Source organism: Gopherus flavomarginatus, chromosome 12, assembly GCF_025201925.1.
Source record: "Gopherus flavomarginatus isolate rGopFla2 chromosome 12, rGopFla2.mat.asm, whole genome shotgun sequence".
Taxonomy (NCBI): Eukaryota; Metazoa; Chordata; order Testudines; family Testudinidae; genus Gopherus; species Gopherus flavomarginatus.
In genome coordinates, this window is record NC_066628.1 from 13,127,220 (window position 1) to 13,150,870 (window position 23,651).

Sequence of the window (23,651 nt, forward strand, 5' to 3'; positions counted from 1 at the left end):
TGGAGTGGTGCCCTCATGGCACTCAATATATGACCCTGCCGACCCGATTGCCCTTTGGTTCATTCTTGCCAGCTACTCCAACAGAGGGGAAGGAGGGTGGGTATTGGAATGGATGTTAACAACACATCTTGAAGAACAACAGTTACAAGAAGGTGAGTAACTGTCTTTTCTTCTTCAAATGATTGTTCATGTCGATTCCAGTCAGGAGACTCCCAAGCTCTCCCATGAGGGTGGAGTCAGAGTTAAGGAATCACTGACTGGAGCACTGCTCTAATGAGAGCTGTGATGGCAAACATATGCATGGGTAGCAAACACATGCACCGAGTACCATACAGTCAGTGGACCATGAAGCTTCCAGGCCATGAGATGGAGGAAATCTCGAGATGGAGGGGTGAAGCTGGGGGCCATGGTCCTGTGTAATCAGATTGGGGAGGAGCGTCAGCGCGATCAGGGTGTCACTGACCGCTCCAGAAGCATGGTGTACCGATGTTGGTGTGGCCACGCAGGAGCCAGCAGAATTACCTCCATCTTGTCCCTGCAGATCTTGAGGAGAGCCTTGTGGATGAGTGGTATTGGAGGGAAGGCATACAGTAGATGGTTCCCCCAGTGTATCATGAATGCGTCCGAGATAGAGCCAGGACAGTGCTTTAGGAAGAAGCAAAACGTTGGACACTTCCGGTTGCTCCTGGTGGCAAACAGGTCTACCTGGGGAAACTCCCACCTTTGGAAGATGGAATGTATAACGTCCAGATGGATGGACCACTCGTGACTGCTGAATGACCTGCTGAGGTGGTCCGCAAGTTTGTTCCATGTTCCCGGGAGATAGGACACCTCCAGGTGAATGAAGTGGGCTATACAAAACTCCCACAGGTGGAGGGCCTCCTAACTGAGGGGAGGAATGGGCTCTACCCTGCTTGTTTATGTAAAACATGGCAGTGGTGTTGTCAGTCAGCAGCATCACGCACTGTCCTTGCAATATGGTATGGAAGGTCTGGCAGGTTAGTCTCACTGTTCTGAGTTCCTTTATATTGATGTGAAGCGGGATCTCGGACTGCGAGCATCTGCCCTGAGTCTGTAGGTCTCCTAGGTGTACCCCCCACCCCAGGTCTGACGCATCCCTTATTAAGGTCATGGATGGTTGAGAGGTGCTGAATGGGACTCCTTCACAGATCCTGCGAGGGTCCAACCACCAGCCTATAGGAATCTGGGCTCTAGTAGAATGGTTCTTGCCCGAACCGAGTCCAACACCCCCCACACCCAATGAATTCTATTCGTTGGGTGAGTGATGTCGACTTGTCCAGATTGAGGAGAAGACTCAGCCTATTGAAGGTCTCTCTGACCAACCAGACCTGGGACTTCAGCTGCTTCCTGGAGCACCCCCACAGCAGCCAGTCATCGAGGTAGAGATATGCCCACCTCTTGCGGAGAAAAGCCACAACCACGGACATGCACTTGGTGAACACCCGGGGGGCTGCTGATAACCCGAATAGGAGCACTGAGCTGATAATGTATGCGGTTGACAACGAACTTCAGGAAACATCTGTGGACTGGCCAAATGGCTATATAAAAGTACGCGTCTTTCATGTCGAGGGCAGTGTACCATTCCCCTGGATCCAGGCAGGGAATAATTGTGCTCAGGGCCTCATCATTGCAGGTTTGTCTCTAGATGGCACCTGTCTGAGTGGTACCAAAGGCTGAGGTGCAGTACTTTCTATAACCTCTTTTGTAGCCTCAAAAGTATCTGGGATGGTGGGGGATTACAACTCCTCCATCAAGCACTGGCCCGCTGGAGATTCACTAAGTGATTCAAACTGTGCCAACTGGGGCACCGGAGTTAACAGCACAAGGTCTTGCTGCTTGGAAGTTGAGTCCTCCCTCTGAGGCAGCAAAGTCTCTCCAGATGGTCTCGCTCTCTGAGGAGAGTGTCCTGTCAGCCTTCTTATGGCGCTTGTGGGGCACCGGGGATATTGACCGGTGCCAGAGAGCTGCTCCATGCTGTGGTGTCAGGAATCTCCAGTACTGAGGATCTCTAGCACCAGAGTCCTTCCTGCACTGATTCGTGGACTGACGCAGGGGCACGCCATGCCAAGCTGGAGCTAGGACTTGGCAGGTGGGTGCCGCTGCACTGAGTGCAGCTTCCATTAATAGCTGCTTCAAACAGAAGTCGTGTTCTGTTCTAGTCCTGGGCTTGAAAGCCTTACAGATCTTACAGCGCTTGGACTAATGTGCTTCCTCTAGACACTTCGGGCACGAGTCATGAGGATTGCTATTGGACATAGGCTTCTTGCATACACCGCAAGATTTAAATCCTTGGGTTTGAGCACGCCCCAAAGCCTACGGACGGGTGAGGGGAGAATGACCCACTCACTAAGACTATCTGAACTATTGAACAATAAACTAATCACAAAACAAAAAACTGTATAGGACTAAATAATAGCTAAGGGAACACTTGCAAGCAAGCAAAATGCAGTTCCAATGCCACCACGGATGGTAAGAAGGAACTGAAGGGGGGTCGGGTCAGCAGGGTCATATTGAGCACCATGAGGGCCCACTCCGGGGGCTCCCTGGCCAACCCGACAGGAGCTGATGAGGGGAAAAGTTTCCGATGACTGTGCAAGTGGTGTATACACACACCTGATTGGAATCAATGTGAACAATCACTCGAAGAACAATCCTATTTCACTCGGCTCCTCAGAGCCTGCTCCTGGTTCTTTCTGACAATCCGGACTTATGGTGACAAACCTGGCTTCAAAATGAACAGGCCATGTTCAGCCCTGGTCTAGCTCCATGCAAGCTGGTGGAGAGGCTGGCTCTGGGGCACTGAGTGGGAGAGTCTATGCAAACAAGGTAATATCATATTTGCATAAATGATAAACATGCATCACTCATTTGCATAACCACCCTCCTTTTTCAAAAATCCCCCAACCCCATACACACAGTACCTACATCTCTGCCTCCCTCCCTCCCTCCTCAACTTCCCCCGTCCTCTCTCCCTGTTCTCTCTGGCTACCCACCATAGCTGCCCCAGCATTTCTGGCTGGTCCCCAGAATTCCCCCATGGATTGGTTCTCATCTCCCTTCTATCCCACTGCCCTCTCCATGGTATGGAGCCCTATAGCTTCCCTTCTGCACTTTAACCATGGAGACAGGGCCTAGCACACTCCTCACCCATCTTCTTTCACCAACGGGAATAAGAGAGAGAAATGGACCCTGAGGAGAGAGAGAGGCTTTGTGTCTGATGGAAGCAGAGAGGAGGGGGTTAAGGGCATGGAGAGCGAGTGAGCTTGAGTGTAAGGGGAAAATGGCAAGAGTCTCACAGAACCTGGATGTTGGGGTCTAAAGGGAAAGCAGAGTTGTATACAGCCTCTAGCCATCCTGCCCCACGGCTATCTAAGGTACTTATGCAGCCCCATCACCATAGTATCTGGACTACGCACAATCTTTAGCCCTGCTGCACTCCTGGGAAGCAGGGCCCTTCCACTGTCTCTGTGTTTCAGAGGGGGGAGACAAGGCCTAGAGAGGCTAAAGGATGTGGTTGTCACATAGGAAGTCTGGGGCAAAGCAGGGAATTGATCCCAGGTTTCCCCAAGACTTACGGTTAGTGCTGTAACCACAGCCGCAGTCGCCCTCTATCACGCCAGTTCTCCCTTGCTCCATCTGTCCCTCCCCGGGCACACTTTCCCCTCTCTCCATTGGTCTTAATACCCTGTTCCTCCATAGTGCCTCTATACCTGTCCAGCTGCTTTGCTTCTTCATTGATTCAGAGATGTTAAGCCAGAAGGGACCATCTAGTCTGAACTCCTATGCAACACAGGCCAGAGTTTCATCCAGTGATTCCTGTATTGAGCCCCCTACTCCCAGCCAAACCTAATCAGTTTCTGTCAATGGTAAATGATTTTGTGTGGGCTGTGGGATAGGGAGGAAAACACCCCATATGAATCATGCTGCTCCAGCTGAGGCCTGCAGTCATGTTTATTTGGCCAATTCACTAACAAGTCAGATCAAGTTATTGCTTATTGTATTAGACTTTGTTATTATTATGTCTGCAGGGCCCACACTGTGATAGGAGCTTCAGAAACAAGTAGGGGAAAAGCCCCAGCCCTAGGGATCTTACAATCCAAGGATAGACACAACACATTAATAAGCAGCAAAGAATCCTGTGGCACCTTACAGACTAACAGATGTTTTGGAGCATGCGCTTTCGTGGGTGAATACCCACTTCGTCAGACCGACGACGTGAGTATTCACCCACGAAAGCTCATGCTCCAAAACGTCTGTTAGTCTGTAAGGTGCCACAGGATTCTTTGCTGCTTTTACAGATCCAGACTAACACGGCTACCCCTCTGATACTTGACACATTAATAAGGTCACGGGCTGGGGAAGGAGTATAAAAGAGGTATATTCAGAACCTTCATAAAGGTTGTATTAGTCGATTTAGACACTGTTAAGTACATTGGCCAAAGATTTCAAACTTGGATGCCTAAAGTAGCTTGGGATTTTTCAAAACAGCCAAAAGGATTTTGGCATGTAAATGCCATTGAAGTCCAAGCTTGATGCAATTTTTGGACCAAAACATTTTTCAGTGAAACAAGCATGTTTGGTTTGACTGAAACATTTCACAGATTCATGTCAAATTCCCCACATTCTTTAAGTCATGAAAAAAAATAACCAGAAAAAAAAATCAAAACATTTCCATTTTTCTATGCAAAATTACTTTTCTTTTACAAATTTCCTTAAATTTTAGAAAAAATAAGAACTTGAAAAAATGCTCAAAATCTAAATAAACCATTTCATTTCAGGTCAAACAAAACATGTATTAGATCAGAAATAAAATTTGTTTTGCTTTTTTTGGAACTGACTGTGAACCAAACAGTCAGTTATTTGCACAGCTCTGATTGAAATACTAATACTAATTAAACGGTGCAAATTCTTTGCCAGGTTCACTCACTCTTAGGTTGTATCCCTGTCCCCTTTGTCTGCTTGTGTCATTTAATCGTTAGCTCTTCAGGGCTGGAATTTTCTCTGTTTGTACAGCACCCAACACAATAGGGCTCTGATCCCATCTCTGAGCACTACCATAACATAAATACTTAATAATAATTGGGCCCTTTAAGAAATCTAGCCATCAGCAGCATAAGATCTAAGCACCATTTAAGTGGCCCTTTGCAGAGGAGTGAGTTTTCATAGGCAGAAGCACACTCAGCACTGACGGAATTGTATTCCGCAAGGACCAAAATACAGTCATGGGATATTGTATGACAGGGTTATGAAAGCAGGGCCGGCTCCAGGGGTTTTGCAGCCCCAAGCAGCCAAAAAAAAAAAAAAAAAAGCCGTGATCACGATCTGCAGCAAGTCAGCAGGAGGTCCTTCGCTCCGAGCAGGAGTGAGGGAACCTTCGCCGAATTGCAGCCGAATACCTGAAAGTGCTGCCCCGCTCCGTAGTTGCCACCCCAAGCACCTGCTTGATAAGCTGGTGCCTGGAGCCGGCCCTGTATGAAAGTCTTACGAAAGGTCTGAGTATCAGGATACAATTTGTAGTACTGAAGGCAGACTTCCAGACAATATGAAAGATGCAAAATGCTCTTGGAACATAGCAAGTGGAAACAATAAGATCATGTCACCATTCTTAAGGACTCACTTTGGGCCAGATTTTTAAAGGTATTTAGGTGCCTAAAGATGCAGATAGACATCTAGTTGGATTTTCAAAAGTGCCTAAGCAGATTAGGTGCCTCCTCTCCCTCCTTCTCCTTCCCACTTTTGTGTAAACTCGCCTTCAGGGCCCCGATACAGTCAGCGTGCTCAGACCAGATTGGACCTTGCACATGATTTAGGTAGCTGAAAACCTATCTTCTCCTGGTTTGTGGATCTCTCCAGAGCTTAGGCAGCAGACAGGCACCTAGAGGGAAGCAAGAGTGCTCACACTCAGAGGCAGAAACGTAAATACCTACGGCACTGAAGTTTTGTGAATTTCAGCACAGCCTAAATTGTTTAGGCACTTAAGCACTTTTGTGAATCTAGGCCATTGAGATTGCTCACATGCTTAAAATTAAGCATGTGTTTATGTGATTTGCTGAAGAAGGATGGGATTACTCATACATTTATAGTTATACAGGAGGTCAAACTACATAATCCCCTCTGGCTTGATAATCTATGAAATCTATGAAAGAAGCATGGTCTTAAATGCACTGGTTAATCAGGGCTATAGTGAATTGAGATATGTAGGTAGCCCCCTGGACTCTTGGCTGATTATAGTTAAGGCTAAGATTAAGTCATAGGTATTTTTAGTAAAAGTCATGGACAGGTCATGGGCAGTAAACAAAAATTCACAGCCTGCGACTTGTCTATGGCTTGTACTATATACCCCTGACTAAATCTTAGGTGCTCTGGAGGAGGGGCTCAAGGGGCACCATGGATGCTCTGGGGCAGGGGGTGGCCCAAGACTGCTGCTGGTGCTCAGAGGGGAGCAGGGAGAGCGCGGCACATGGCCTGAGACCTCCGCTGCTGCTCGGAGCGCAGGAGGGGTAGTGGCCAGAGCACCTGGCCCAGGGGTTGCCCAAGTTGCTCAGGCGGCCCCCAAACCAGCCACTGCAGAAGTCATGAAGGTCCCGGAAAGTCTCAGAATCCGTGATTTCCATGACCTCTATGACAGACTCGTAGCCTTACTGATAGTATTACAGTAGAACTTCAGAATTATGAACATCTTGGGAATAGAGATTGTTCATAACTCTGAACAAAATGTTATGGTTGTTCTTTCAAAGTTTACAGCTGGACATTGACTTAATACAGCTTTGGAACTTTACTCTGCAGAAGAAAAATGCTGTTTTCCCTTTATTTTTTTAGTAGTTTACGTTTAACACTGTACTGTATTTGGTTGGTTTTGGTTTGCGGGTTTTGGGGGGGTTTTTTTGGTCTCTGCTGCTGCCTGATTGTGTACTTTCGGTTCCAAATGAGGTGTATTGTTGACTGGTCAGTACATAACTCTGCTGTTCGGAACTCTGAGATTGTACTGTATGTACATATCAGTTGTATACTGTGAATATATCTTTGCATACAGATATATCAATAACATTCATGGCTATTTCCTCATTTTTACAAAAAATCCTAGGTGTTGGTACTTCAGTATATACAGTCAATTTGTTTGTGACTGTCATCCACTATGGGATACTCGAATAGAGTAATGTGATATCTTCCTTCTACAGTAAGCAGATGTAGGTGACTTCAAGTTAGAGACATAATTAAATATATATGTGGACATCTGTTAATTTGGATCCTTAGCTTTAAGAATGTGTTTCCCACCATTAAGTAAGAAAAGGATTTTCCATTTGCACTTGACTTTTCCCTTACAAATCTCCGCCCCCCCGCCCTTTTTTTTGATACACTAAGGACGAGATTTTCAAAAGGGCTCAGCATTGGCCTAACTCTGCTCTCACTGAAACCAGTGGTAAAACCTCTATTGCCTTCAGTGGGACAACTCACAGGGATAGATCTTCAGATGGAGTAAACTGTTGTATCTTCATAGACTTCAACTGAGCTGTGATGATTTATACAAGCTGAGGATCTGACCCACAGTGAACCAAGTTAAGCACATGCATAAATCTTTGGAGAACTAATGCCATAACATTTATTTTTAGAGGTTTTTAAGGCCCGGCTTGACAAAGCCCTGGCTGGGATGATTTAGTGGGTGATGGTCCTGCTTTGAGCAGGGGGTTGGATGAGATGACCTCCTGAGGTCTCTTCCAATCCTAATCTTCTATGATTCTATGATTTTGGTCATTCAGAAATATATAGAACTGCAAGGGACCTCGAGAGGTCATCTAGTCTAATCCCCTGCACTCAAGGCAGAACTAAGTATTATCTAGACCACCCCTGACAGGTGTTTGTCCAACCTGCTCTTAAAAAAACTCTCTAGGCAATTTATTCCAGTGCTTAACCACTCTGACAGTTAGGACGTTTTTCCTAATGTCCAGCCTAAGCCGCCCTTGCTGCAATTTAAGCCCACTGCTTCTTGTCCTATCCTCAGAGGTTAAGAAGAACAATATTCTCTCCCTCCTCCTTGTAACAGCATTTTATGTACTTGAAAACTGTTATGTCCCCTCTCAGTCTTCTCTTCTCCAGACTAAACAAACCCAATTTTTTCAATCTTCCCTCATAGGTCATGTTTTCTAGACCTTTCTCATTTTTGTTGCTCCTCTCTGGACTTTCACTAATTTGATCACATCTTTCCTGAAATGTGGTGCCCAGAACTGGACACAATACTCCAGCTGAGGACTAATCAGCATGGAGTAGAGAGGAAGAATTACTTCTCGTGTCTTGCTTACAACACTCCTGCTAATACACCCCAGAATGGTGTTTGCTTTTTTTTTGCAATAGTGTTACACTGTTGACTCATATTTAGCTTGTGATCCACAATACAGTAACTCCTCACTTAACATCCTCCCGCTTAATGTTGTTTCAAAGTTATGTCGCTGCTCGATTAGGGAACATACTCGTTTAAAGTTGTGCAATGCTCCCTTATAACGTGGTTTAGCTGACTTTACAAGGGAGCATTGCACAAGTTCTTCTTCTCCGCCTTCTCCCACTCCCTTCCTCCCTCCCAGCACTTTCCCCAGCTGTTTGGCAGTGCTTAGGATTTTCTGGGAGGAGGGAGAGATGGAGAGAGCAAGTGGGGAAGCTGCCCTCCCCCGCAGACAGGGCCACCCGGAACGCAGGGGCTTTAGGGGCTGCAGGGCCCTGGGCCGAGGGGGCCCTGGGGCCCTGGCCTGCAGCTCTAAAGCCCCTTTCGGAATGCGGCCTTGCAAGCACAGGCCGGAGGATTCAGGAGGAGCAAGGGCAGCCGCGCAGCCAGCAGCCAGAGAGAAGCAGTGCTTTGAAGGGGAAAGCGCCGCTTCCCTCCAACTGCTGGCTGCGTGGCTGCCCCTGCTCCTCCTGAGTCCTCCGGCTTGTGCTCGCAGGGCCGCATTTCGAAAGGGGCTTTAGAGCTGCAGCCAGGGCCCAGGGCCCCCTCGGCCCAAGGTCCTGCAGCCCCTAAAGCCTCTGCGTTCCGGGTGGCCCTACTTGCCGGGGGGGTGGGGGGGGGAGGAGGAGGGCAGCTCCCTGAATCACAGCCATGGGGGCAGTGCCGCACTGCGCAGAGCCACCTGCACTTCCCTTGCACCAGACAGGAGCTGCCTCAGGTAAGTGTTCTGCACCTCCTGCCTGCCCCAGCCCTGAGCCTCCTCCCACACCCTAACTCCCTCCCAAACCCTGCACCCCCAGCCCTGAGCCCCAGGGGTAAGCCAGGGGCACCTCCCCACCACAGTACAGTACAGTATATAATGGCTTTTGTCTGCCCCCAAAAATTTCCTTGGAATTTAACCCCTCGCATTTACATTAAATCTTATGGGAAAATTGGATTCATTTAACATCGTTTCACTTAAAGTTGCATTTTTCAGGAACATAACTACAACGTTAAGTGAGGAGTTACTGTACTCCTTACTAGGCAGCCATTTCCCATTTTGTCTGTATTCAACTGATTAATCCTTCCTAAGTGGAGTACTTTGCATTTGTTCTTATTGAATTTCATCCTATTTACTTCAGACTATTTCTCCAGTTTGTCCAGATCATTTTGAATTTTAATCGTATCCTCCAAAGCACTTGCAACCCCTCCCAGCTGGTATTGTCCGCAAACTTTATAAGTGCATTCTCTATGCTGTTATCTAAATCTTTGAAGTTACTGAACAGAACAGGACTCAGAACTGATCCCTGTGGGACCCCACTCTTTTTACCATTCTAGCATGACTGTGAACCACTGATAACTACTCTCTGGGAACGATTTTCCAACCAGTTATGCACCCACCTTATAGTAGTTCCATCTAGGTTGTGTTTCCCTAGTGTGCTTATGAGACGGTCTGACAAGACAATATCAAAAGCCTTACTAAAGTCAAGATATACCACATCTACCACTTCCTCCCCATCCACAAGGCTTGTTACCCTGTCAAAGAAAGCTATCAGGTTGGTTTGACATGATTTCTTCTTGACAAATCCATGCTGTTATTTATCATCTTATTATCTTCTAGGTGTTTGCAAATTGATTGCTTAATTATTTGCTCCATTATCTTTCCGGGTACAGAAGTTAAGCTGACTGGTCTGTAATTCCCCGAGTTGTACTTATTTCCCTTTTTATATATGGGTACTATATTTGCCCTTTTCCAGTGTATATGATCTCTCTATTTGTTTACTTCATATTTCTTTATTAGTAATTGTTAGTCTTAAGTATTTCTATTTTTCACTTTACAACACTTTCTATACCTCATGCCTTAAGCAGATTATATTTTTTAAAAAATCAGAAACCAGAGCACTTTTGTGGTGAATTTTTTTAGAGTCACAAATTAGTTATTGCAAAAACCAGAGATTTTTTTTTAAATGGGCTAATTTTGCTACTGTCTGCTTCCAACTCAACAGCCACGTAGGAGTCAAGGATTGTTCTCTATAACTCAGTGTCTGCATGAGTTTATCATGAGATTCTGACCAAGTGTCATTAGCATTCACTCTGAGCAAAAGAACAGCTTTGAGATTATCTACGCTCATTCGACTTTTCTCCTGGCTCCAAACACCATTCATCACCCGAAACCTGGTTCCGCCAGCCAGGCAAACGAAGAGCCAATTCTACCACTAGAGCAACGCATCTAGAACAAACACTTTTTAACTATAAATGGACCTAAATATTTTGTCTGATGAAATTAAAGTCTGGCACACGTCTAGAATTCCAAAAGAAGTCCTCAAGACACAGGGACATCAAGGAAAAATAAGGCTGTCTCTGTGCATTCAGGCTGTATGGCGACTCTTCATTCGCACATTAATTATATACATACAAACTCCAAAATGGCCCAGATTTGCTAAATTTCAAGACATACTGCATTTGTTTCTCCTGGACTATGAAGGGAGGTAGAAGGCCTCAGTAGAGGCTCATATATGGATGATTATGATCTGCCACTTGGTACAAATGTAGTTTTGGGTTTGTAACATTAAATCATTCTCAGGAGGTTCAGAGCCAGTGTCTGGGCACCATTCATGATTCGGAAGCAAATGAAAATAAAATAATATAAAGAAATATGGCAAGAAAGAAATCAACACTAAAACAAGTGGAAAACTGGTGAACAAAAAACATTAGGAAATAGTTATTGGAGATAGGATTTTACAATCATTACTAATATGCTCTTTAACTTACATGCATTTTGTGTAAATGAAAAGTGGTTAAAGTTAGGCTGGTTAGAGAGGTGCAAGAAGAAGGGGGCGATAGCTAATATAGATGAAATATACAGCAGTAGTGAAGTGCCGCCAGTAGTAACTGGTAAGTTTGAGACTTTCAAGGCTAGATCCTCAGCTAATGTAAACTGGCAAGCGCCTGCTGATTTACAGCAACTGTCAGGATTAGCTTGCTAAGTTCATTAATCATTATTAATTGTATTGCAGTAGCACCTAGGGATCCCAAATGAGATTAGGGTCACCACTGTGCTGGGCACTGTACAGATACAGAATAAGATATAGCCCATGCCCTGATGAGTTTCCAATTTAAATAGGATCTGACCCTCACTCTTCTGAGCTCCTTCTGGAGGTAGAAGAATTAGCCTGTGGAAATGAATTAAAATCCATTTTCTGGGAATCAGGGCCTCTCATCTGAGATACACCTTCAACCTTAACCGTTTCCTCCTAACAGTGGGGGTGGTGTTGTTTAGGGGGTGAGGAGGGCTAAACTAGTAACCTAGGGAATCTCTAGCATACTAAAGCAAAACTCTGTATAATCCTCCCAGGATAAGAAACCAAGGGGAAGGACAAATTAATCTGGCACTAAAATGATTCAAAGGCAAGGAAAGCTAAATAGATCTCCAAATCCTTATTTAGTGTAGCTCTCCTCCACCCTTTGTCTGTTGTTACTCCCCTCTCTGGGTTGCATATTGTAAACTTCTAGGGACAAAAGACCATCCCTTCTTCTATTTCTATAATGTACCAAGCATCCCAATGATGCTGAAGATATAGCCATTTGTTACAACGACCATTCCACCATTTTAACTCTGGGCTTGGGGGACCTGGCATCAAAACAGATAGGAATCTGCTCACGGACTGGGAGGGACAGATTTTGCTGGGGAAGGGGTCATTCCTCCAGCATCCCCGTAGACCAGGGGATATGACGATGCAGTCACAGCACTAGGTGTTTAACCCCTTACCTGTGTCTAAACCTGCCCCCATGGGTGGCACCAGTCCTGGGAAGGGGAGGCACAGCGACACTGTGTGTGTGCGTGTGTGTATCTGGACAAGTAGCTATATAGAAAACCCTGGAGAGGAGGAGATTCACAGATTTAAAGATCAGAAAGGGCCATTATGACCATATAGTCTGACCTCCTGCCTAACACGGACCAGAGAACCTCACCCAGGGATCAATCCATATATTAGCACCACCAGTATTATGTTCCTGAATCTTGGAAGTGTGGAGGGGACAGACTCTCTCAAATGGGTTCTGGGACTACTGGACTGATCCCCCTGAAGGCTACGGAGGAGGGGAGAATCTGACTCAGGCACCTTAGAGACACACCTCCTCCTCCCCACCCACCCCAGCTTCTAATACCAGAGGGTGCAGGGATCCTTACCCAGTGAGATCACATTCTCATAGTTCTCCTGCATCTCGTCCGTGGGATCCAGATTCGCTCACTCACTACCCCTCGGTGGAATATACAGCTGCCTCCTCAACGGTAACCGGTCCCTGAAACAGCCAGAGACCCTCACTCAGAACCTGCTGCCCCAGCCTCAATCCCACCAGTTCAGCCACAGGAACCCTACATCGGTCCCTCTGCTCTCTCTCTCTCTCTCTCTCTCCTACACGTCCCTCCCTTAAAGTGATGGTCATACATTCCCATATGATTCTTTCTAGACTCCCCACCAAGCCAACCCGGTGAGCACCAGACTGTCATCTCTCCCGAATGGCTGCTCTGGCCCTATCAACGTAGTAAACCATTGACAGTAGGGATACAGGATCGGGGCAGGCTCTACATTCTAACGGAGCACAGTCAGGCACATCCTGAGCTCTCTGCACTCCCATTTCTCTTGTCTCCTTTCTCTTGGTAGCAGTAGGAACCATGTTTGGGCTATGGCAGGGCTGAGAAGTTTTGGGTTGAAACTTCCTAGCAACGATGCTCTAAGTGAGCCCAACCTGCCAGGGAGGAGCTGGAACAAAAAGTGGATATAATTCTGCAGCCTCTCATGGGGACAAGGGTGACTGGGGAGGTTTCAGAAAGGGCTTTAGTCAATTTCACACCCCTGGTTCCCCCCATCCTTTCCCTGCAGACAGACATTCTGCAACCCTGGAACCATGCTCAGTCCTTTTATTACAGAGCAGATCCACCCCCTCTCCCTATATTAACACATACCCCTACCCCCCAGTAACAGAGTGTCTGAAACAAATGCTAGAAAAGTGCAGAATCAAAGGTGCCACTTTGGGCAATTCCTAGGGCTGCCAATTTTCATTGGAGGTACTCCTGGAGGTTTCCTCACATGACAGAATCTTTAATTAATGATGAATCTTTAACTCCTGGAGGGCTGGCAACCCTAGGCAGTGGTTCTCAACCAGGGGTCTGGGGCCTCCTGGGGGCCACAAGCAGGCTTCAGGGGGGCTGCCAACCAGGGCCAGTGTTAGACTTGCTGGGGCCCAGGCCAGAAAGCCAAAGCCCCAACGCATGGGGCTAAAGCCTGGGGTTCCAACCTCCGCCACCTGAATCAAAGCCTGAGCAACTTAGCTTCGCAGGGCCCCCTGTGGTGTGGGGCCCTGGGTAATAGCCCATCTGCTACCCCCTAATGCTGGCCCTGACTTTCATATGCAGAAAACAGTTCTTGTGGCACAGCTGAGTTTTTATAGCATGTTGGGGAGGCATCAGAGAGAAAAAGGTTGAGAACCCCTGCCCCTAGGGACACCCCCCCATCCCCAGGGCAGCGCATCCCCCCAGCAGCGCGGGGACGGGACAAAGGCAGGAACTGGCTTTTCCTTTCCCTGCTCCGCCCCTTCTCCCCAGGAAAGTCAATGTGACCCGGGGTGCTGCAGGGAGTGGGGCTGGGCAGGGCTGGGAGCTGGGAACCTCCCCCCCACTGATCGCTCCTGCCGCCCCTTCCCGTCTCCTTACCCTTCTTCCGTCCTCTGGCGGGGGGGACTGGCTTATTGTTGCATTGGTCGGGGGCGCGCTGGCTCTGCCCGGAGCAGGGCGGGCTGGGGCAGGCGCTAAGAGCAGGCAGAGCCGGGGTGTGTCCGGGCGGGCAGCAGCAGCAGTGCTGGGACTCCGGGGCGGCGGAAAGCAGCCCTTGCCCGAGTCACTGTCCTGCCCATCCCCAGCACTTTCCCCGAGTTCGCTCGCTCTCAATTACCTGCAGCTTCCGGTTCAGGGAGCTGATGTCGGACGGCAGGGGCCGGGGCTTCCCCGGGCAGCTCAGCGCCGCGAGAAGAAGCCCTACCGCGCCCGGGTTTGTTGCAGCCCGGGCTGGGTATGGGGAAGGACACAGGAAGGGGATGGAGCAGCTGAGAGTGGCTGTAGCTTGGTGATGGCTGGGAGGAGGAGGAGAGACAGGAAGGGGGGATAATACAGAACAGAGGGATCCCGCTAGCCCGTGGTGGGGCTGCCTCTCTTTCATTACAGCTGCAAAGAAATCCAGCTGCCTCCATTGTGAGCCGGGGAGCTGCGCGGTGCCGGGGAGGTGGGATCTTGCCAGCCAGGGACTTTCTCATTGTTGCAATTGTTCGCCCTGGCGTCCTAGGGCTGCCCCGGGTTCTGCCGACACCAGCTCCCGCCGCAGCCTGCAGGTAACTGAGAGAGACCCTGGGGGGAAAGGGCTGGGCAGGAAACAAACGCGACCCCTCTTCTCTGCCAGTCCCCTCCCTGACATCCCCAGGCCCTGGCTCCCCTGAGCCCCTGCAGGAGCCGAGCCAGCCAGCGGAACAATAGCCGTTAGCCACTGATTTATTAACCGAAAGTTTGGTAACTCCCACTGGTACTAGCAAAAACTTGCCCCACGGGGAATGATTCCTGAGGTCACGTTGTCACTGGTGGCAAAGTTCCTTCCTGCATGCTAGGGCTTTTGTTCGGAGGCTTCCTTTCGGCGCTAATCTTTTCTTCTTCAGCCGCCCTGTTAGGAATAGCCTAGCTCGGTAGAAAGGCTGGGATTTCTGAAGACTTTAGGGAGATCGGCGCCCGACTCCCATTGCCTTTCAAGGAGAGTTGGGCACCTCTGTGTCTTCTTCCCCTTTGGAATCTAAAGCCACATATGCCCCAATCCCTGCACCTGCCCTCCCTGCATCTGTAAAGATTTCAGGTACTTGTTTTAGCAAATCCTCTCCCCTCTTCCAGCCAGCTGCCATTAAAATGCATGCACGAGCTTCCCCACTTGCCTTGTCCCTCCGGGTCACATCCTCAGCAGGTGTAAATCAATCTGCCTCCTTTGGCTTCAGTGCAGCCACAGTTGATTTACACCAGATGGTCCCCAATGTTTTATAGATACCCAAACTCTCACTATATGAAACTTTGCAAAAACGTTTAAACCTTTTTATAAACCTTTAAATGTTCACAGATTCCATCAGGCAGCATCTGTGAACACTTTTGTGGATGACCATCTGTTTCAATGGGGTTGGGTCATGGTGAAAGGCCTTCTGCCCCACTGAAGGTCAATGCATATATCAGACTGGTGCAGGGGGCAGCAATCCCAGGCCCTTCTGGGATTGTGGAACTGACAGGGGGTATGCGTCTTGTTTCAGGGGCTGGTGGCCTTTGATGTCTGTGTATCTGACCATGGATCAGTGGGCTGCTGTGGATCCTGATCAGAAACCTTTGTGCAGGGGTGGCATACAGGAGAACGATGATCCCCTGGTGACTCTGAGTAAGTATCCCATGGAGGCTGTGGGGTCTTTGCAGCTGTCAGGTCAGCTTCTGAGCAGGGTTCTGCTGTGCACCCTTCCACAGAACTCAGCACAGAACAATGGGAAGGAGGATGGTTGTGCGGTGAAAGGGATGGACTCCTGAGGACAGAGGAAAGGGACAGGCTTCCACAAGAGAAGCAGAGTTTGTGGGACATCTAGGCAAGAGTGAGAATGAGAAGACAGGGCAAATGCCTATCCAGTCCTGCTATTGACTGAGGTCTCTCTAAGGGAACAAGGGGAAGAACCATGTGTCCCAGGGCTCAATGAAAAGAAGAGCCCGAGAGGTGAGGAAAGACTTAAATCAATGTGGGATTCCCCTTCAGCTCCCCCAGGATCATGTCTCCAGCAGGTGTATCCTCCGGGCTTCCCATCCGCCCAGCCTGACACCTGACAGTATCTCCCTTCTCCCTGAAGCTGCAGATGGGAAGTGGAGATGGGAGGTGTCCACTCCTCTGTCTGCTCTAGGGAAGGGTTTGGGGTGGAGGGAGGGTGGATTTGGCTTCTGGTCTTTCAGCATGCCTCAGCAGTTATTTGGGTTTGTTCCTCCACTCCCCGGTGCAGGGCCTCACTCCTGTGCGTATTCTCTCCTTACCCCAGCCGGGGACAGGACAGCGAGTGAGACCAAGGAGGAGAATCCTGGGGAGGAAGGCCCTGAGATCGTGGAACTGGATCCAGCGTTGCTGGGCAGGCCAGAGGGGCCTGGGGCCAGGACCCTGGAGGAGCAGGGCCCGGCCTGCGAGAGCCTGCGCTGGACAGTGGTGCAGCAGATCGACTCTCCTGGAAAGCCGATGCAGCGGCGGGGCAAGTCAGCTAGTGCCGGCTTCCAGAACTTCAAGAGCATCATCGTGCTGCAGAAGAGCTACGAGTGTGGTGAGTGTGGCAAGACCTTCAGCTGCAGCTCACACTTCAGCAAGCACCGGCGCACCCACACTGGCGAGAAGCCCTTCCGTTGCCTGCACTGCGGGAAGAGCTTCAACGTCAGCTCCAATCTCTACCGCCACCAGAGGGCCCACGCCGCCGAACGGGCCTGCCCACGCCCTGAGAGCTCCCCACCACCGGTGCCAGCTAGTGCCCCTGCCCCTGCGACTCCTCGGCCCCGGGGGCTGCCCTATAAGTGCGAGGAGTGTGGCAAGAGTTTCCGGCGCAACACGGAACTGGTGACCCACCAGCGGCTGCACACGGGGCGCCTGCCCTTCCAGTGCTCCCACTGCGGGAAGAGCTTCTCCTGGAGCTCCCACTTCGACCGGCACCAGCGCATCCACACCGGTGAGAAGCCCTACCAGTGCCCTGAGTGCGGGAAGTGCTTCAGCCGCAGCTCCCACCTCTACCGGCACCAGCGCACCCACGCCGGGGGCCGCTCCTACATCTGCACCTACTGTGGGCGCAGCTTCAACAGCACCCTGCACTTCGACCGGCATCAGCGCACCCACACTGGCCTGCGCCCCTACAAATGCACCCTGTGTGGCAAGGGCTTTGGTGATGGGCTGGCCCTGGTCAAGCACCAGCGCCTGCATCTGGGGGACGGGCCCTTCCACTGTGAAGAGTGCGGCAAGAGCTTCGGGGCAAGGGCGCAGTACGCCCGGCACCGGCGCAGCCTGCACGGCACTGCTGCCGGCAGCACCGGTGGTGAGAAGCCCTATCGCTGCAGCGACTGTGGCAAGAGCTTCTCCTGGAGCTCCCACTGGGAGCGGCACCAGCGTATCCACACCGGGGAGCGCCCCTACCAGTGCAGTGACTGCGGCAAGCGCTTCGGCCGCACCTCCCACCTCTACCGGCACCAGCGCACCCATGCTGGTGGCCAGCCCCATGTCTGCGCTGACTGCGGCAAGAGCTTCAACAGCACTCTGCACTTCCACAAGCACCGGCGGGCCCACGCTGGTGAAGCCCCCTGCCACGCCTGTCCCGACTGTGGCAAGACCTTCGCCGACGGTTCCACTCTGGCCAAGCACCGGCGCACCCACACCGGAGAGCGGCCCTTCCCTTGCCCCCAGTGTGGCCGGCGCTTCAGCGTCAGCTCCCACCTGTACCGCCACCTGAGGAGTCATGCTGAGGAGAAGCCACTGGAGGAGATTGCGTCCTACTAGAGATCAGCTCCTCTTCCCCCTTTGCCTGGGAGAGGAATCCCCCCATGCTGGAGGTCTAGCTCACCGGGACCTGGCCGCCCCTCTCTGGGCATGGAAGTGAACTCCATGCACTACCAGCCAGAGCGTTAGTAGGGCTTACCTCACAGGGACCTGGCTATGGGGATCGCTGACCCTCAGGGGTAGCTGAGACCTCTAGGAGAGCAGCAGGGAGCCCCGTTGTGGGCACCTTGGGGCCACAGGAATGGGCTCAGTGTAAGGTCCCAATCTGGAGCCCCTTGAAGGGCTCCACGTCGATGGGGTCTGGATCAAGCCCTGAGGATATAGGTAGATAAGGTAGATTAGGTAGGTTGGGTAGGTAGGAGGTAGAGCAGAGTGGTGGCAGTGCTAGGGGGCTGGGTGGGGTGGAAATAAGAGAGGGAAATGGTGTGGGATTGAGGGTGTATTACCCTCTCGCTCACTCTGGTGTAAATCAGGAGTAATCCCCCTAGAGTCATTGGGGCTGATTCCCCTCTCACTCACCCCAGTGTAAATCTGGAGTAACCGCATCGGGGTCACTGGGACTGGTTCTCCTCCCCTCATCCTTGTGTAAATCAGGTGTAGACCCACTGGAGTCCCTGAGGCCAGTTCCCCTCTTGCTCACACCAGTGTAAATCAGGAGTAGCCCCACCGGAGTCACTGGGGCTGATTCCCCTCTCATTCACGCCAGTATAAATCAGGAGTAGCCCCTCTGGGGTCACTGGGACTGATTCCCCTCGCTCAGCCCAGTGTAAACCAGGAGTAACCCCACTGGGGTCAGTGCAGTTACAGGAGTGTGAGGCAGATCACTCATTCGCCCCAGCCTGCAGGTGCTCAGTGCCTGATCAGAGCTGGGTCAGGAGGCAGTATCTGGGGATCAGGTAGGTGGGGCAGGAGATGGCAAGAAAGATGGGAGCCAGAGGGGGAGGGGAAATGAAGTGTTTGGGGATCAGGGTTGCTGTATGGTGGGCGCAAGAGAGGGCTGTGGCTGATGGAGGACTGGCATGTCTGTGGACTGGGCTGGTGGGGCAGACCATGGCACTGCTTAGGGTCTCCAAGCTGAGGAGAACGGGACCAAGTTTACTGCCACTCCTTTTCTAGGTTTCCATGCCCTGTCCTCTGCCTCCTGATCAACGTGCCTGACTCCAGCAGGAATGAGACAGAAAACCTTAGAGTAGCATGTGATTAACTTGCAGAGTTCGCAGCTACAGGAGATGACTGGGGCAAATAGCTCAGCAAAGCCCTCTGCCAGCTCCATGGAGCAGTCTGGGGCTGTTGACTTGCAAGTGACTTCCTGCATGTGTGAAAATCTCCTTTAGACACAAGCCCCCCAAGTCCCGATCCTAATTCAGAGCATGAGGGACAAGAACCTGCTCTCATCTGGTCTAGAGATATGGAGGGGGTGAGTTTCTGTTAAGGAAGGAAGCTAATCACTCCTGAAATAAGCTGTCCAAACTGGGGCTCAGAAAGTCATGACCTTCATCAGCTACACTTGTTGAAAGGATCTCGGAGGTATTTACATACCAGGAAATCTGTTGTTATTAGAGGTCAGATTCTTTGTTGGTGTCAGCTGGCATCCAGAGACTTCTTCCCATTTATCCCGGGTGATAAGTTAACCCTTTCTCTACAGTAGGCTTGGGCCTTGTCTGCACATCAAAGTTGACTTGCTTTGTAACTCGATGGGTACAGTTAACATCATCATCACAGCGAATCCCAAAGGGGTGTAACCTCCCTGCAGATTGAGCGCTACCCAAATTGATTTGTAGCTAGATCCTCTGGATGGTCTGTACACTGGTGAGCTTATCAAAGTCTTTGATGACCATGTGATCATTGGCTGTGTAGCAGTGTTCCTTGGTAACTGAACTCTGTAATTCATTATTACTCCTGAGGGCATTCTGTGCCAAAGAAAAATTAAAACTCTGCACACAATATTTTAAAATTCTGCAAATTTTATTTGTCAAATAAATGTGGAGGCTCCAGCATGGCGTTGTGGAGCACCGGCCACTGGCTGCACAGAGGTGGGAAATCACTGCACAGCTCCCTCCTGAGACACAGACTCAGCGGTCAGGCTGCACCCAACCCTGACACAGTGCAAGGACAGGGCCTGCCCCAGAAACACCCCATTGCCCTGCCCCTCTTTACCAGGTGTACCGGGGAGGGTGAGTCTTGGGAAGATCTGGATGCAGAGGGGTTTGGCGAATGTGGGGAGCAGCTCCCTGTACAATGATCCCTTCCCCTGCAGCTGAGGAGCAATGAGTGTAGGAAGTCGGGGGCAGAGGGGAGTTTGCAGAGCTTCTTGCAGCTGGAGGAGAAATCTGGAGGTGAGTCTGAACCGGCCCGTATGCTGTGCAGAGGAAGGGGAAGTCCCGTCCTCCCCAGCCCAGACTAGCAGCTGAGCCAGGCACAGGGTAGGAGTCACCAGCCGGGTCTTCCTCAGTTCTGCCCCACAGTGATTTACCTCTCTGCCAGCTGCCCAAAACATACTGCTGGGAGGGTTCATGACCTTTCTTGTGGCTTCCCTTTGCTTCCCCATCAGAAAATCATTTTTCTGCAGGGAAGCAAAGAAATTTGTGGGGGACAAATTCTGTGCATATGCAGTGGTGCAGAATTCCCCCAGGAGTATTCATTAGTCTTTCATCCTAATAATACATCAGTACCAAGAAAGCCACCAAAACTGAACCAGGACTGATGGAAGCAGTTGCTGGGTTTGGCTACAAATATCCTCATTGCTGATCTTGTCTCAACACTTGAGATGGAGCAGTTGGCGAAGATCATATGAGTTGTATTGGTACAAAGGTGCCCTCTCTCAGTATAACTGTTTTCATAAAGGAAGGGGAATAAACTCTACTATCATAAGACATCTTTATGCCGATATAACTGCCTCCGCTCTAGGAGTTGTTCCCACTGTACTATTCTGATGGAAAATCAAACCCCTATCCCATATAGCTAATCTAGTCCAAAAACTGTGTGTAGACAAGGCCTGAAAATGTCCCACCGCTGCTACTACTGGTTCTGCTTTTCTGTTGGTGTGAGAAGCGGGAGTCCTAATGTAGACAGAGTGCTTGTGGCTACCAGCATATTAAGCACTGTTCTGCGTAAGCCAGTTCTGTGCATGTCAACACAGTGCTTTAAATGCTGGTCTGTTCCTGGAGCCCTGCCTAAAGTAGCACTCACCTCATTGTTACCACAGGTGGAGCTGAACTGGCTCTCACAATAGTGGGAAATGTTGGACAACAAAGCCTACGTCCTTCATGGAGGCAGCAGCCCTTTCACTCGGGGCTAGTTGGGAAGCCCCAGATTGGGTGACCCTAGCTGGGCATTGGCTTTGGCTGGACACTTGATCACCTGGCTGGGTTGAAGCGACACATGCTACTGAGCGATGGCTAAGCAGAAGAGGGCTTTTGACTGGAGTTAAAGATGACCTGCAAAGGGATTTTGCTTTCCTTTATGCTTGTTTTTTATGTTAGAAATTCTGGTCTAGTTTACCCTGGAAGACTGTACAGTGTCTGGGGAACCAGTGAAGAGAGGACATCCCAAGAAAATGGAAATTGAGCAATTGGAAGGAGAAGGGATTTTTTGATCAGCCTATTGTAAAACTCTTTCTTTTTTCATTAATACCTGTTTCACTCCAGTACCCATACAACACCTGTATTGATGTTAACGATCATGGGCAAGCTTTTCAAAGGGGGCTGCCTAACAATGGGTTTCTCTGTACATATTTAGGCACCTAGATAATTATATTATTTAATATGTAATTTTTAGGTGCTTAAATGTGAATTCCGGAGCCCAGCTTTAGGCATCTCAGCTCAGAGATGTTGCAATGAAGACTCGCTGTGGATATCACTAAGGCCCCAACAGGACATCCAGCCTAGCCAGGGGAGATGTGGCTTGACATGCCTGACATTTCAAAGGTAAAAAACAAGCAGCCAAAAAGAAAGATGTATACTTCTACCTTGATATAACGCAACCTCATATAACACGAAGTCGGATATAACGCGGTAAAGCAGTGCTCCACGGGGGACGGAGGGGGCTGCGCACTCCAGTGGATCAAAGCAAGTTCGATATAATGCGGTTTCACCTATAACACAGTTAGATTTTTGGCTCCCGAGGACAGCGTTATATCGAGGTAGAGGTGTAGTTATGAAAAATACAATCTTTCCAGCCTTTGCTCTACGTCACCAGGATCCAAAGGTACAGGTCTGGTTTTGTTTTCCAATCCACTGCAGGTCTCCTTTCAGCCATAGAATCCCAGCTCCGGAGCAAGGAGCCCAGGCAGAGAAGTAGTTTAGCATGGGGGCTTGAACCCTGAGCCTGTTAGCTAGAGTTCTGAGAATGATGTTCACTTGACATAAGCTCCACTGCCATCCTTGCTGTCCGGTACATCTCTGGTCAAGGGGAGCTGGGACTGTGTGTGTATTGTGAATAAAATAGACTAGGGGGGGAAATATCCTGGGTCTGTGTTCAGTTATTTCTCTGCTAGAGAAGGGATTAGCCCCACTTTCCTAACGGTGCCTTGCAGGGCAGACTAGCAGCACTGTGGTTAAATGACTGGCCTAGAACTAAGGAGATCTGGGTTTAAATCCTGGCTCTGGTACAGACTCCTTGGGTCCTCAGTTCCCCACAATGGGAATAATACTTCCCTGACACTCAGGGGTCCTGTGTGGAGAACTTAATGTCTGTGAGCTACTCAGGAAATACATATTTATAGCAAGGGCCAGTGCGTGTAATGGGCATAGCTACTTAACGGAACTGTGCCAGTTTATACCAGCTGAGGATCTGATACAAAGGGGCCTGATTTCCCCACTGTGGTTGGATGGTTAGCAGAATAAGGCAGTCTTATTTCAAAATAAGAGCTCCCGTGCCAGGGTTTGCCCTCATTTATCAAAACCAGTTTCAATTCACACCTTGTTATACTGGTGCAGCTTTCTGGTGTAGACAAGTCCTCAGTGACTTCATACATACAGGACAGTAGCTTTCAAAGCGGACTCCTTTGGGCCTGAGTCTTATTTACACTAAGAGCTAGTCTAAACCAGTTTAATTAAAGGAGTGCATATAAACTGGTTTAGTTAAACCAGTGCAAACCCCGGTGTGGATGCTCTTATTTCAGTGTAAAGGCAGCTCATGTCTAAACATTAGTCATTTAATAAAAATCCCATGAGATTTGTTTCAGCAAAGGGGGTAATGTTTAGGTGGTGGTGACATTAGCAGTCAGCATGCATGGCATAGACACAGCGATGTCGATGTCTGAATTGCTCCCAATATTCACAAGATAGAGCAATTCACTCGCTTGGAACACTAGAGGTCAGCGTACCTCAAGGAAAGTCCCTCATTCAACACACGAGGAAGCCCATTGACTTCAATGAAGCTGTTCCCACACATTAAGTTAGGGGTGTGTTAAATACCTTGCTGAATCAGGGTCAAAAAGAGGATCTGATTTATATAGCCATAGATTTTAAGGCCAGCAGGGGGTTATTCTGATCATGTAGTTTCACCTCCTGCATCATACCTGGGGATTCCTGCATCCAGTCCATAACTTGCAGTAGAGTTAGAACAGATGGTTCAAGGCAGATCGGCACTGTAAATTAAGGTGTGATCGCAGTTTGGGAAGGCCCATGCATGGCTAA

At 49.6% G+C, this 23,651-nt stretch overlaps 2 protein-coding genes across 8 annotated transcripts in view; one reads left to right on the forward strand and one right to left on the reverse strand.

Moving 5' to 3' along the window:
- LOC127032784 (zinc finger protein 345-like) overlaps positions 1-14,475 on the reverse strand; it is a 43,426-nt gene extending 28,951 nt beyond the window's left edge. For 5 of the 6 annotated variants that reach the window (XR_007768923.1, XM_050920375.1, XM_050920374.1 and 2 more), the window contains exons 1-2: positions 14,148-14,371; positions 12,624-12,736 (exon numbers count right to left, since the gene is read on the reverse strand). Coding sequence is in view for 5 of the 6 variants with exons in the window: in XM_050920375.1 (XP_050776332.1) it covers positions 12,624-12,657 (34 nt within the window). In the remaining variant the exon portion in view is untranslated. The other variant, XM_050920372.1, reaches the window with a different exon arrangement.
- A 64-nt stretch (positions 14,476-14,539) lies between these two features.
- On the forward strand, positions 14,540-22,472 carry LOC127032797 (zinc finger protein 436-like). 2 transcript variants are annotated; one of them, XM_050920398.1, is made up of 3 exons: positions 14,540-14,818; positions 15,767-15,888; positions 16,490-22,472. In XM_050920398.1, the coding sequence occupies exons 2-3, from the start codon at positions 15,783-15,785 to the stop codon at positions 18,010-18,012; spliced, it is 1,629 nt and encodes a 542-aa protein (XP_050776355.1). In that variant the 5' UTR covers positions 14,540-14,818; positions 15,767-15,782; the 3' UTR covers positions 18,013-22,472. The 2 variants fall into 2 exon arrangements, with proteins under 2 accessions (XP_050776355.1, XP_050776356.1); XM_050920399.1 differs by having other exon boundaries at positions 14,542-14,818; positions 16,526-22,472.
- Positions 22,473-23,651: the final 1,179 nt, after the last annotated feature.